The sequence below is a fragment of the Corvus kubaryi genome, unplaced genomic scaffold, assembly GCF_017639235.1.
Source record: "Corvus kubaryi isolate FWS band 111438036 unplaced genomic scaffold, C.kubaryi_AGA036_p1.0 37367, whole genome shotgun sequence".
NCBI classification, from domain to species: Eukaryota; Metazoa; Chordata; class Aves; order Passeriformes; family Corvidae; genus Corvus; species Corvus kubaryi.
In genome coordinates, this window is record NW_024581119.1 from 5,237,864 (window position 1) to 5,252,181 (window position 14,318).

The 14,318-nt window shown below is 52.7% G+C and overlaps 1 protein-coding gene across 3 annotated transcripts in view; it reads right to left on the bottom strand.

Annotated features, from left to right (window-relative positions):
- KIRREL3 (kirre like nephrin family adhesion molecule 3) overlaps positions 1-14,318 on the bottom strand; it is a 346,067-nt gene that overhangs the window by 41,329 nt on the left and 290,420 nt on the right. For all 3 annotated transcript variants that reach the window (XM_042034425.1, XM_042034427.1, XM_042034426.1), the window contains 2 exons: positions 10,972-11,122; positions 5,731-5,836 (listed from right to left, as the gene is read on the bottom strand). In XM_042034425.1, coding sequence (XP_041890359.1) covers positions 5,731-5,836; positions 10,972-11,122 — 257 coding nt within the window. The remainder of the gene's footprint in view (positions 1-5,730; positions 5,837-10,971; positions 11,123-14,318) is intronic.

Consider the following 14,318-nt stretch of genomic DNA (forward strand, 5'->3'; position numbering starts at 1 on the left):
GATGGTGGGGTTCAAACCCTGGGCTGCACCTGCCACTCACAAGGCTGGTTGATGCAGGAGGATTTGGGCAGGCAGCACCTTGGATTTCATCCCAGCAAGGAACTTGCTTGGATCGCACCTGATGTGATCCCTCTGGCTGTGGGATGGGAAGAAGTGGGGCAGCACCATAATAAATAAATAAATAAATAAATAAATGCCCCCCAGCTCCTCCTGACCTCTGCTCCTGCTGCAGCACTTGCTGCACCTTCTGCCACATCCCACAGCTCTGAAGAGCTGTGTGTTGCTCACAGCTGCCATGCTTAACAGCTTGCAGCAGCTGGGAGGGATGTCTCCCTCTTCCCAGCTATGTCTGTGTGTCTGTCTGTCACTCCCACACCTTTCTCTGGAAGTGCAGTGGTCCCCAGAACTGCAGCTGGTGCTGGAGGGTGGCTCCACATGTCCCCCTCTGCCTCCAAAGATAACATTATTAGCAAAGGTCTCCGCCAGCCCTGGGGGCCAGAGCTCTGTGTGGATGCACAGAATGAGATTTGTATCACTGCCCTGCCTGCGCCAACTCCCCATCGCTCCACAAAAATAATCATCAGCCGAGGAGCCCGAAAGGCTCAGGGACTCTGCCTCCTGCAATATTAAACCTTCCCATTTCCTTCTGCCACTTTAAAGATTCTCTTTCTTACTGTGAGTGATAAATAATAACAGCAAAAAAACACCCCACAGACACACAACAGGCATCAAAAGCCACGGGAAGATTGGCAAATAGAGAGATCTGACGGGAGCAAAGAGGAGGCCTGGTTGGGAGTCGGTTCACGTAGCCCCGACTTCTGTTGCTTTCCATTAATTTTACCCGCCATCGCAGGTGGCAGAACAATGGCGACAGCTAATTACTCTCCCTCTCCCTTTCCTGCCCATTTGCTTGCAGCAAAAGAAAGCCAGTAAATTCCCAGACTCCCTCCTTGCCATCCCAGAGCTGCCCAGGAAGCCGCAGAGGCGCACGGGAGGCGGGTTGTTGAGGTGGGATGTGCCCACACGTGCCAGCTGCCCACCGGAGCTGTTTGCTGCTCCAGCCTGGCACTGGGATGCTCCACCAGCAAATGGGCTGGCAGAGGCTGGCAGAGGCTGGCAGAGGCTGGAGGCAGGGAGAGAGGAAAGGTTAGCATGGTCCCCTACCACCCTTGGGACACCAGGGAGCCTCTTTGGGCTTCCAGCCCCATGTCCATGGTGCTAAAGCAGATGGGGACGCACCCATGGAAGTGCTGCTGAGGAACCCAGGTCCCCCTGAGCCTTTTTCAAGTGGAGGATGCTGCACTGGCAATGCCAAGGAGGTTTCTGGTGGGCTGAGCTGCTCTTCAGCTCCAAAGGGAACGTGCTCCCAGCCAGAGGTGGGGTAAAGCCAGGCCAGGTGGGGTATGGGGCCCTACAGAAGCTGTCAGATGTGTCTGTGCAAAGCTTGCTCTATATGGAAGGTGGGAAAACATCCAAATGAGCAAACCCCTGCTGCCGGAGGGTTAATTCATCCCTGTGCCAGGACCGCCTGCTCAGGATTGCTGTGACACCTTGCCAGCCTCTGCCTGACTCCCTCCACTTGCTTTTGGTGCCACCAGTCTGTCCCATGCCTAAAAGTGAGTGACAGCCCAGGTGACATCGTGGGCAAACAAATCTCCCTGGGGAAAAAGCTGCTCCTCGTCAAGAAACGGCTGCTGCCAGCGAGGGAGGAGGGCTGGGATTTCAGCTCCAGCCTCCTCAGCTAAGGAAAGGGGCAAAGGAGCTGTGCCTCCAGCATAGGACAACCTACCCCAGCCCTGCCTGCTTCCCAATGTCAGGAGATGCCAGCAGATTTTAAGGAAGAGGGATTCTGACTTAGAAAATGCCACAGAGGCCAAAGATTTTGTGAAAATCTGTCAGTTTTGAGAAAAAGCCATTAACCCTCTGCCTTCGGAAGAGAAGACACGGTGCAGGCTGGAACTTTCCACCCTGGCTCTGGGAGTGGATCGCTCCAAGGTCTCTTTTCCAACCAGATTTTCCTTGCATGAAAATCCACCTGTGTGTGATTATATAAGAGAGCACAAAGAAAACTTCCTAAGGGAAAAGCAGCTGACTCAATTTCATCCAAACTGTGTTCTCTATAGGGGCAGAGGGGGATTTTTGTCTCCTGGGGAATTGTGTTGAATTTTGTTTCTTTTCCCTTGCCCTCCTAACTAAGGGAACAAGAGGTCTGGGCTTAAAATCTTGGGTCGGCAGGACCATGGGGGTGGTTTAGTGGCTTCATCCTAACAAAGATCCCAGTTCATGGATGCTTCCCAAGGGAACATCTGTGGTGAGATATTCAACCTCATGTGCTTTTCCCAGGCAGAAAACCCGGGATGCAAACCCAATGCAAAAGCTACGGCTCCTCAAAAATTCCAGCAAGGTGACAGCTTGCTGGTGGATCGGTAGCAGGGATGGCCCTGCAGAGCTGGCTGTGGATTTATGTCCACAAAAGGGGATTTAGGTTGTTTAAACATTTTTCCTTTGTGTTCAGAGTTATTTGCTGACAAACATATTGCAGGGGGCATTAAGAATAAGTATCAGCTGAAGATCTGGGATCTCTGTTTGAGCATGAGGGAAGACACAGGAGATATAATGGAGGGGTCCTCACCCAAAAAGAAAAAAAAAATCACATTTTCTGTTGGGTTTTTTGGAAGGCAGAATAAGTTCATTTTCACCAGTGGTGGGGTCCTGAGTGACCCTGGGGATGGCACCAAGCTCATGTTCTGCCTTCTCAAACCTCCAGATATCTCAGTCCTGGGACTTTACACATCCCATCCTTCTCTCCTTGCCACTGCCAGGGTGCAGGGGGCTCCTTGCTCGGATGTCCCACTCCAGAGGACTCGGAGCGTCAGTGCTGAAACATCTGCCACCTTTACACAGTGAAGAGCTTTGGGATCTTATGGAAGGGAAACAAATCCCCCCTCCATCAATCAGAGCCATTAAGCAGAAGGAAGCCCCAGCGAGCGCTGCTGAGTCCTGTTTGCTTGTCACAGTGGTAGGGAAAAAGCCTCATGTGAAGTTTACGTGTTAAGGGAACTCAAGACATGAAAAACCCAAAGTTCTTGAATTTGTCACGCCTCTTCCCCCCCACCCCCTCCAAAACCCTTTTTATGGGAAAGCATTGCCTGAAAAAACATGCAGTTAGTTTTAAGAGTAAAATCCATCAAGAAATGAATCCCAAAGCCATTTGCAGGAGAAACATGGAGGCTCAGGAACAGGAAGGGTGACAAGACCCATGGCCTTGGGATGGGTGAGAAGGAAGGAAGAGGGCAGAGGGTGGCACTTGCAGCTGGTGGGGACAGCAAAAACCTGCGCCGAGATGGCAGCAAAGATGGGACAAGAGTGTTGGGCCCACCTCTGCTTGGTGGAGAAAAGCAACCCAGCTTGGCTTGGGCAGGGATCCAAAGGCTGGAAACAGCCAAGAGGAATCACAGAATGCCAAAATGGTTTGGGCTTAAAGGTCATCCAGTTCCAACCCCTGCCACGGGCAGGGACACCTCCCACCATCCCAGGGTGCTCCCAGCCCCAATGTCCAGCCTGGCCTTGGGCACTGCCAGGGATCCAGGGGCAGCCCCAGCTGCTCTGGGCACCCTGTGCCAGGGCCTGCCCACCCTCCCAGGGAACAATTCCTGCCCAATATCCCATCCAGCCCTGCCCTCCTTGTCCAAGGGAAGCCATTCCCCCTTGTCCAAAGTTCCCGTCCAAGGAAGTGGAAAACCAAGACTGGAGCTTTCCAGGCTGCTCCAGTGCACAAGGGATCAGCCCAGCCGGGTTCAGGGATGATGTGGAAGGTCTCTTTGTTGAGAATCAGGCTGAGGGAGTAGAAGTTTGACAGGGTCTTGCCACTGTCTGGTTCCCTGAGCAGAGATGGTTGTTTTGCCTTGGACTCTACCAGAATCAGTCCTGGGGTAAGAACCACGTGGCTCCTTCACACCCAGCCTGCCACACACTTTGTTTTCCTACCAGCTGTAAATATGAAACCAGGGCTATTTGTATCCTTGACATTAATTGACTTCTCGAATTAATAACTCTTCTGTGTAACCAGGAACACAATTACTGCTTTGTTGTGCTGATATCCAGCTGGAAGGGATCATTCCTATCAGGAAACTCGATTGTACTAATTAAGCTGTACGAGCCTAACAGGAGGCGGGTCATGGTAACCTGTCCCCGGAGGTGCCTCCTCTGTTAATATCCATGGATGGTTCTGCAGAGCCAGAATGGATGGTGAGCCCATGTGTGCACATTCAGGCCTTCCAGGCAGGAGGGATGAGTGGCTGACGGATGAGGTGGGACAGGGATGTACCTGGTTACACAAAGCTCTTTTTTCCCAAAGTGTGCTGACAGCCTGCCCTGCTTTCTACACCCATATTTTGTCTGCTTAGACAAAAATATCCTGTGAGAGGAGGGGTGTTTTCTGCTGCAGGAACCCTCACACTCACAGCCAAGGGCCCGTGGCAGCGACTCTGCTCAGAGCAGAGCATCTGCCCTCCTGCAGTGACCAGCTGGAGGTGACACAGTGAGCAGGGTCTGGCTGTGCTCCGAGTCCCGCTCGTCAATCCCTGGATGAGCACTCACAGAATCTCCTGAGCTGGGGGGTACCACAAGGATCATTGAGTTCAACCCCTGGCCCTGCACAGACACCCCAACGACCCCACCCTGGGCATCCCTGGCAGCGCTGTCCAAATGCTCCTGCAGCTCTGGCAGCCTCGGGGCCAGGACCATTCCCTGGGGAGCCTGGGCAGTGCCCAGCACCCTCTGGGAGAAGAACCTAAACCTCCCCTGGCACAGCTCCAGCCGTTCTCTCAGATCCTGTCCCTGGTCACCAGAGAGAAGAGAGGACCAGGGAGGCTCGGGGCTGGCAGGGACCCCATGCACCACCTGCACCCCAGACCTGTCTCAGCAGCAAGCGCCGCATTTCCTCCTGCTCCGAATCTCCTCAACCACCTGTGCCCTGCTCCGAGCTCACTGTGGCCGTGCAGGGACCCTGCAGACCATGGCCGGCAGTGATGACCCCACCTGCTCAGGGAGAATGTCCCACTCAGAGAGATCCCATCCCCTGTGTCCCCTCACATCTCCAGCGCCTGCACCTCTGCTCTGGCCCCTCCTGAGCTCAGCTCCACCGTGCTGGGCACGGAGAGGCTTTATGGTGGTGGCTTAAGGGTTACATGGAGATCGCAATAAAGCCGCTGTGTTCAAATCATGAAAGAGTGTGCAAAAAAAGGAGAGGAATTTTCCCATAATAGTCTTTTCACTCGGTGTGCATTGCTCATGATGACCCCAAACAGATGGCTTGGTGCCAGGCCTCTCAATGCACTCCAAGATGAATCCCTGACCGAGGAGTTGCTGCACACAGAACGTGGCAGACGCCCGGCGAGCGGCGCAAGCGGAGCCTCTCGATGTGCAACAACAGCATCAAGGCCAGAGCGGCACCAGGGAGCCGCCAGAGTGGGGTGCTGGGATGACCCTGCCGCAGCAGGGATAAGGGGCTGGCTCCAGCCATGGCACCCCTCGGCTGCGGGACAGCAGAGGCCATGGGGATGAGCCACAGCGAGCACCAAGCAGTGAGAAACACGGGAGGAGGTGGAATGGCCACCAGAAACCACAGCCAGAGGGGCTGAGCTCTTTTGGGTCACCTGCAGGGAAGGCGAGAGGGTCTCAGCAGAGGGCTGGACTGAGGTGTCAGGGGTGCCAGGAGTGCCACCTTACCTGTACTGGGTGACGGCAGGGTTGGCCTTGGCGGAGCAGTGGAACTTCACAGTGTTGTCCTCCAGCACCGGCTGCGGCTCCACGGACAGGTTCACCAGAGGGGGGTCTGCCAAGAGAGACAGGCCCATGAGAAACTCAAAGGCACGGTTTGGGTTGGAAGGGACATTAAAGATTGTCCAGTTCCACTCCTTTCCATGGTCAGGGACACCTTCCACTAGCCCAGGTTGCTCCAAGCCCCGTCCCACCCAGCCTTGGACACTTCCAGCTTCTCCAGACGACCTGTGCCAGGGCCTCACCACCCTCACAAGGAAGAATTTCTTCCTGAAATCTCATCTATCCCTGCCTCTGGCAGTGGGAAGCCATTTTCCAGTTTAAAGCCATTTTTCAGTTTAAAGCCATATAACGATTGTCAGACAGGCTGATGCCATGAACGCTGCTCTTCTCTTGAAGGGCTTCAGTGCATAAGACAGGAAGAGGAGCCACAGACATCGTTTGATGTAACATTTCACTTGGAAAATGTGACTGCTGGCTCTGATTCTCATTTAAGGACATAAACTCGCCTGCTCTGAGACACTCCAGTTTAATATCTCGCTATGTAACAATGATCTTTTGTCTATCCTCTGACTTTAAAGTGGTATTTCTGCTCTTTCATCAGCCTAATCATCTCTGCCAGGGCCTTACTGGTGCCACAGGCTGCTCCAGTCGTCCAACTGCTCCTCAGTTTCTCTCCTTCTTTTCACATGAGAAGCATCTAAATGCTTCAGCTGCAAATAAAATTTAGGAAAGAACCAATGAAAGCAAGCGGGAAATGGGTGAAATGTTTAGATGAAGAATATCCAGAGTTGTTCTAATTTTTCACGATGACTGATGTCAGGCCTTCAGCTTTAGGTTTTAAGCATGGGACCTCATTTGAGGGGAAAAAGCAGAAAGAAATGGCCTTGTGGAGGGTTTTTGTGGTGCCTGAAGAACCAGCTGTCCCATGGCAGAGGGTGTTGGGGCTCATCAACCCAGCTGAGGGGCTCTCCTGCCCTTGAGGGGGGAGTCTGCTGCATATATGCACAAACACATCCCAAAACAGGACATGTTACGTGTTCAACTTTCCCTGCTGCCTCTCTCCTCTTCCAAGGGCCTCAGCAATGTCCTTCCCAGCTGGAAAATGGGGAAAGGCTGCAGCTGACAGGGTGGGTGGGCAGAGAAGCTGTTGGCACACCCTGGTGCAGGGCACCTCCCTTGGCCTCACGTGTGCTGGGGCATCCCGGAGGCCTGGGCTGGGGTGTGGGGTCAGCGCTGCAGGGCTGGACACGGCCCAGCGCTCGAGTTCTGTGAGGACGCCGTGGAGCTGTGGCTCCAGCCAAGCCCAAGGAGCATCCTGGTGATTAAGAGGGATGGAAGTTTCCCTGCCAGCCTCTCCCTCCACCATACACAAGTCAGGGTCCTGCTGGAGCCACCTGGCTCAGGCAGCTCTCAGCGCCTTTGCTGGAGGGTGTGGGCTCCAACTGGGCGTACTGGTGTGGGAACTGCATCCAGAGCAACCCCGTGTTATCCCAACTCTGCGAGGGGCAAGGTGAGCAGCTTGGGGACGCAAGCGGAGTCTCGGAGGTGGCCTCGGCAGTGACCTTGGCTGGGCGGGAGGGGAGAAGCCAAGTCCCGGCGGCTCTCCAGTGCCTCCTTCTCCTCCGCCCCGCGGTATTTACCCAGCCGGAGCCTGGCTTTGTTGTGAGCAAAGCCACCTGCCTTCCTGATGGGAAATTATGACGGGGAAATTATAGGTATTTTCAATTTACCCTAATTTCATTTTAAAATGTGCAATTCAAATGACAATAAAGATGGGCGCACTTGGGAATATAAATGAGCTTCCCTGACACAGCAGCCCAGAGATGTATGGCGGGCTCCTAATTCATTCCCAGGCATCCTGACACTTCCCTATTGTTAGACAACAACAGCTAATCACCTTCCTTTGTTAAGTATGAATCACACTTCTCTTTAGGAGCTTCCTCATTGTTTGATGGGTTAGGAGCTGTGCCTACGATTTACAGAGGAGTCTCTTTGTATTAAAATGAGCCCGGCTCCCTCCTGCACTCAAAATAATAATAAAAAAAAAAAAAATTAAAAAGACAGGAAAAAAAAAAAAAGAAAGAGCAAAGGAAGTGAATTAAAGTCTTTGATCTCGCCTGTCAGAAACGGGATTGGGCTTTCGAATATTGCGGGTGTTGTGGATAGCGTGGGCTTGTGTGTGCCAGTGTGTTTCGGGGCATTTTAAAGGCAAAAAAGACACAAATTGTAACTCATCAGGATGTAATTCCACTCGGTTACAATTATAATTCCTGCCTGGCTTCTTGTAATGAATTTGAATGATGGCATGCGATAGAGCCAGCCCACAGGCGGCGGGAGGAGAGGGTGCGAGTGCTCATGCGGGTACCGCGCCACAGCAGGACCAGCACCGGGACCGGCACCAGGACCAGCACCACTCCTTGCCAGCCCCTCAGCCTGGGAGGCACCTTGGCAAACCCCTCAGCTCCCACTGTTCCCACTCAGCACCTCGGGAATGGCCACAGGCTGAGCTCTGTGGGCTGCGGGCACTGTGCTGGCGCTTGCCCTGCCAGGTGCGGATCCCTCTCCGTGCTCCTCTCCCCTGTGGACAAACCCTTCTGAACCTCTTTGCTCAGGCTAAGATGCCACTTCAGCCCTGGGCTTTCCACTCCCCAGGGGGAAGCACAAAAGGGAATCAAACACTGCAAAGCTCCAAGGATAAACGCAGCAGGAGACCCTCCAGAGCAGCGATATGGCCCTCATCACCCTCCACTTTGCTTCTCCTCCTCCCACCTCCTGCAAAAACATCCAAATCCCTTCTTGTCACGACAAAAAAAAGGTGTAAAAATGAGCAACTGCACATGTGTGTGCAGAGGCTTCGAGCAAATGGCTTTGGATAAGCAATAACCCCGCTCCTCCCCATCCCGGCACGCTGGGTGTGCATTTCCATGGAGCCACTGGGCTCCTGCAGTATAAATAGTTTATGCCATATCAAACTATTAAACATGATTTTAATCCCACTTGTGATGTTCAACGCATAACTCACAGGAGGCTGACTTTGATGTGGCTGGTGGAACGGAAATCACATTGAACAGATGTTCCAGCTGGAGCCGCTTAGTATTTCCATTACAGACCCTGCACTGGGGTTTTTTCCAGCTCTTTCTGCCAATTCCCCCCCCTTTTTTTATATATATTTGTAAGGGGGAGGGTTTTATGACTCAGCTCTTTCATTGCTGCTATGGTGGTCAGGCATGAGATTGATGGGAGCCCAAATTCAACTGAGGATAATCTCTCCCACCTTGCACACACCCTTCCTGGGAATAACCCCCATCCCGGCGTTTCTCTGCTGCCTGGGAGCATTGCTGATGTTCTTTTGAGTGGCAAAAGAAAATGTAAGACAGCAGTAGGAGTGATTTACCAGGCTGCTGCTTCCTGGGAAGGATTATTTTTGGTTCCCTGGGATAAGTTTGCAAGGCCTTCTCTCAAACCACACAGCTGGGTGGTGTTTGCTGTGGTGTGAATTCAACCTCCACTGCTGGAGGTGGAGAGTGCAGGGCCCAGGAGGATGCAGCAGCTCGTGCCAGGCTGGGAAGAGCTCCACAGCCAACAACTGCTGCCTGATTTTCCTTATTCTTGCAGAAACCACTCCTTTCTCTCCCCAAGGTGCTGCTTCTGTGCTAGATATTGGAATAAGACCCACGAGCAGGACTTCCCAGAACAATTCCCTAGGGAAAAACGAGCGGCCCAGATACTTTTTGCTTAGGAAAAGCACCTTTAGCTCTTTGCAAAGTGAATGCAGCTGGTTGTCTGCAAGGCTGGGAGTGAAACCTCATGAACTAAAGCTGGGTTCATAGTTGAACCTGATGATCTTAGAGGTCTTTTCCAGCCTTCACAATTCCATGATTCTGCGACTAGGTGCAGCTAGGGCAGGCTTGTGCATCTGGGTCAAAATCCATCCCACCTCAGCTTGGTTAATCCATCTTAGTATTTTTCTACCCCATCACCCATCCAACTTCGGGAAATTGATATCCTCATTAGCCCCCATTAAGAACAACATACTTTTAGTAGCTGGGTAGAATATTATTGTTATTACATTCACAGTGTGGAGTATTTAATAGCTCGGAGTGGAAATTGGTGCTCTTTATTGGGTTTTTCTCTTTCCCAAACAGATTCCATGTGGCTGTGGGGATTCAGCTCACGTCTCCAGCCCACACTGTACTGCCCATTGTAATGACGGCTCCGCTCTGCGCTGTTTGTGTGAGTGTGTCTCCCGCTATTGTAGCTGTTTGCTGGCTGTGAAATAACCCAAGCTATTATCTCATTTTATCTGCCCAGTTCTGTCAGGACATGCAGCCAGCGACCCAAGAGCCTGGTAATCTTCCGGCAGCAAAAGCTGCAAGTCTTAAATGGTGAATTTTCTGCTGTGCTCGAGTTTGTTCAGTTGAGTTTGCCAGTTTTAATTGGTCTCTGGAAAGCAGCTGGCATGCTAATATCGAACACCCTGCTTTTGCAAGTCGTGGGTAAATACAGCTGCAGGAACTGCGTGTGTGAATGGAGCCTGGCTGGAAGGGGTCAGGAGGAGCCCAAGAGCGACAGCTACTGCAGAGGAGGAGGGAAGAGGCCTGTGAAATGTGAATTTTGGAGGATGGCAAATTTTTCTCTGTGGATTTACAGTAAAGGGCGAATGGTACAGCTCTGAACACAGCCCTGTCTCCTGAGGTGGTGACTGGCTCTGGCTTTGTGTCATGGCAGGGACACTGTCCCCATCAGGTGTCACAACAAACATACCACTGAACTGCCTGTAAGTCTGGAAACACGTGATTCAGCACCAGAAATCCTGATGGGACTTATCTCTGCTACTGGCCATGCCCAGAGATGTTGCTTGCTCACCCAAAACCCTCTGGGATCCATCCCTGCTCCAAAGACCCCCGAGGGCCTGGATCAGGGCACAGCTGGGCCACCCAGAGCATGGCAGCTGGTGCTGCTTATGCTCAAATCCACGGACACATGGGAAGCAGGATATCCCTGTTGTGTGGCGTTCCTCGGTGCCCCAGGGCGCTCAGGGGACATGGGAGATCCAGCTGGGACTTCACCCCGTTGATACACCAGTAAATCCCAGTAAAGAGAAAACCCCAGCCCCAGCATGCTGCTCCTGACTGGAGGGCAGAGAGGCCGGGATCTCCCAGCAGCCAGAGGTGGCCGTGTACTCACGCTGGATGTCGATGGTGACAGAAGTCTCCTTCCCGCTGGGAATGGCTTTGTTGGTGGCACGGCACACGATGCTCTCCCCGTTCTCGATGTCCGAGGGGGCGATGAACAGGGTGCTCATGATGCTCTCCCTCTTGCCATCACGGAGGAGCGTCTGTGAGGGGGAAACAGGGATGAGGAGCTGGAGAGGGGCCCTTTCCCCATCTCCAGGGTCAATAGGAGCTTCTCAGCCAAGCAGCTTCCTGAAATAACAATTCCTCTGGCTGGAATTGGCCAAAAGCCTTAGGAGAATAACAAAGACAAATTTCACTGCACTTCCCTGGGAATTGGGCTCTTAACTCCCATCTGCTTCCCTGCAGCCCTGCTGTGCCTAGGCTGGGGAGGAAAGCTCTGGTGGGATACGTCACCCACCATCCCAGGAAAGAGGGAGCCAGAGGCAAATGGCTTTGTGACCCCGCTGGCATCCTCTGCCAGGTGAGTGCATGAAGCTGCTGGGCACTCCTCATAGGGATGAGGGGTGATGCCGGCTGCCAGCAGCACGGACTGACCCTGGCCATGGATCCTTGGCTCTGGACCAGCCCATGGTAAATCATCAGCTCTCAGGTCTTCACTGATGGGGGCCAGAGATCCAAACCCTGGTGGTAACCAGCTCTACCTGCTCAGCCTTGGCACTGTGCTTCTTCCCTGGATTTATCTGACTTCAGCCCTGGTGCCCTGCCATGCCTCTTTTGGGAGCACAGAAGCCTGGGAGCGCTTCCTTACCACCCCCTAATCCTCCTGCAAGCTCTTACAGGAGGTCACGTCACCCTGTAACCCCGACTTTGATAAACGGAGCCCTTGGATCTTTCAGGATGCTGTGTGGTTTTCAGTCTTTCAATCATTCTCCAACCTCTGACCTCTCTCTCTGGTTTATCAACAGTCTGGATTTTGGACCCTGCCAGGCAGTTTTTCCTTCTAAGTTGGTATCCTTCAAGTTTGTTCCTCAGAGTGGCTTTATGGGGAGATAAACAGATGTCAGCAAGATGTGTGCATGTGGCACTTGGGGACACAATTTAGTGGTGGCCCTGGCAGTGCTGGGGGAATGGCTGGACTTGATTTTGGAGAGCTTTTCCAACCTAAATGATTCTTTGATGCCAAGACTAATGCTTTCCCTGGGCTCATCCTGGCACAGCCTTCATGCACACAGGTTTGTGTCTCTCAAGCACACAAGACAAGGAATGGTGCTGAGAAACTGTCACCACAATCAGCCCGGAATCCCAGAGCCATTAAGGCTGGAAAAGTCCTCAGAGATCGAGTCCATCCATTTACCCAGCACTGACCCATCAAACCACGTCCCTCTCCACCACATCCACGGGTTTTTGGAGCACTTCCAGGGATGGGGAATCCACCACCACGCTGAGAGCCCATTCCAATGGCTGAATACCTTTTCAGTAAAGAAATTTTCCCAATATCCAATCTAAACATCCCCTGGCACGGTTTGAGGCCATTTCCTTTCATCCTGTCTCTTGTTCGCTGGGAGCAGAGCCCGACTCCCACCTGGCCGTCCCCTCCTGGGAGTTGTGGACAGCAAGAAGGTTCCCCTGAGCCTCTTCTTCTGCAGGCTGAGCCCACCCAGCTCCCTCAGACATTCCTGGTGCTCCCAGCCCCTTCTCAGCTCTGCTCCCACCTCTGGACACAAACGCAGGATGCTGCCCTGTCTTGCCTTCATTGTCACCCCGTGTGCCCTTCCCTTGGGGAATGGCCCCATTTTTGGTGCTGGCCTTGTGCTGAACCCTAAGTCTGTGCAGAACTTGCCCCCTATTTGAGGTGAACCTCCAAATCCTGCAGGATCTTGTAACATTCCCTGTCCCCTTCAGTAGGGATCGGGGGGATTTCAGTCAGCCGTGGCCGTTCTGCACTGCCTGCCTGGGATTGCCAGGGGGCTGCATATGGATCAGTTGGTGGACTGGAAATTCAGAGTAACAAAGAAATTATCACTCAGTGTGAATGGTTTCAGGCAGTCAGTAACCCAAAGAGGGCTTCCTTTTGGCTGGCTGGAATATCTGGATCAAATGAAAGCTGGGTTGGATTTCAGTTTTCTTGAAAAAGCAGAAAGAGGCAAACTGAGGCACTATTTTAAAGGGAGCCTCAAATGGGAAACGTTTCTAAGACACCAAAAATCCAAACTTCCCACTCAAAAAATGTCTATAATTGTCTGTTAGTTTTTCTAAATGCTGATTTTCTTTTTTAATATGAAAGGGCCTCATGGAAACCTCCAGGAAGTCAGGAGAAACTGAAGTTCAGCCTCAGAAACAGAGGTTTTCCTGACTCCAGGAGGAGGGAAGGATGCTTCCCCCACACAGAACAGGGCTCCCCTCCCAGCCCACCCCTGCCAGCTGCTTAAAATGCCATGGAAATCTCTGTGCTGTGGGACATGGATCTGCAGCCTGCAAAACTCTGCTTCGGAAGGGCATTCCCCCTTCTCTGGGGGACAGGGAAAGGGATCTTCTGTGGGTCTGAAAGGGACAGGGCTCAAAAGTTGTCTTCCCAGGTCCAGGCCTGGCAGCCCTGGAGGGGAAGGCTGGGGGTGAGCGGGATAAGCCATGAACAACTGCACATCAACGGCCTGGATTTTAATTAATTCTACTCGATTTGAGAGAGGGAGAGGTCAGCTCTCTCTGGCTCTAATTAGTGCTGCCTCTCGCATCGCACGCAGGGAGATGGGGCAGGTTCCCCTCTGCTCACCCCTGGCTGCAGAGAAGCAGCTCAGCTTCAGCCAGGAGGTGAAGGAGGAGGAGGAGGAGGAGGAGGCAGGGAGGGTGTTCTGCCTCCTCTGCTCTCCCCAGCAAATCAGGATACTGCTGGAATGAGGCTGGATGGCGGCTTCACAGTGGCAGCAGAGGGTGAAATGTTTATTAAAGATCTTCGGGAGCTCGAGGAATGGCTCTGACTGCCCCCTTTGAAGTTTTGGCTGCAGACTGACCCATTTTCGGTCTGGAATTTTGCTATTTTGAAATTTTTCATTAAAAACGTCAAGTGTTAGCAAATCTTCCACACTCACCAGCCATCAGGAGCCCATAAGCATGTGGGGGAGAACATGTGGGGGCCCATCCCCAGTGTGCTGCTGATTGCTCTTTGATGGTTTCCTTTATGACCCAGTAAACGCTTTCTGTCTAAATTAAAAAATGCCAACAATCCTGACACTTTTTCATGGAAAATTGCAGTTGGAGGAGGGGACACACGTCACTGCAAGCACCTTTTGATCCAGAGGTTCTGCTGCAGCCAAGGCTGGGTCAGTTTTGCTGTACATAACATTAACACCACACCCAGCTGGGATTTAGGGGGCACAAGTGGCCATGCCAGGTGATTAC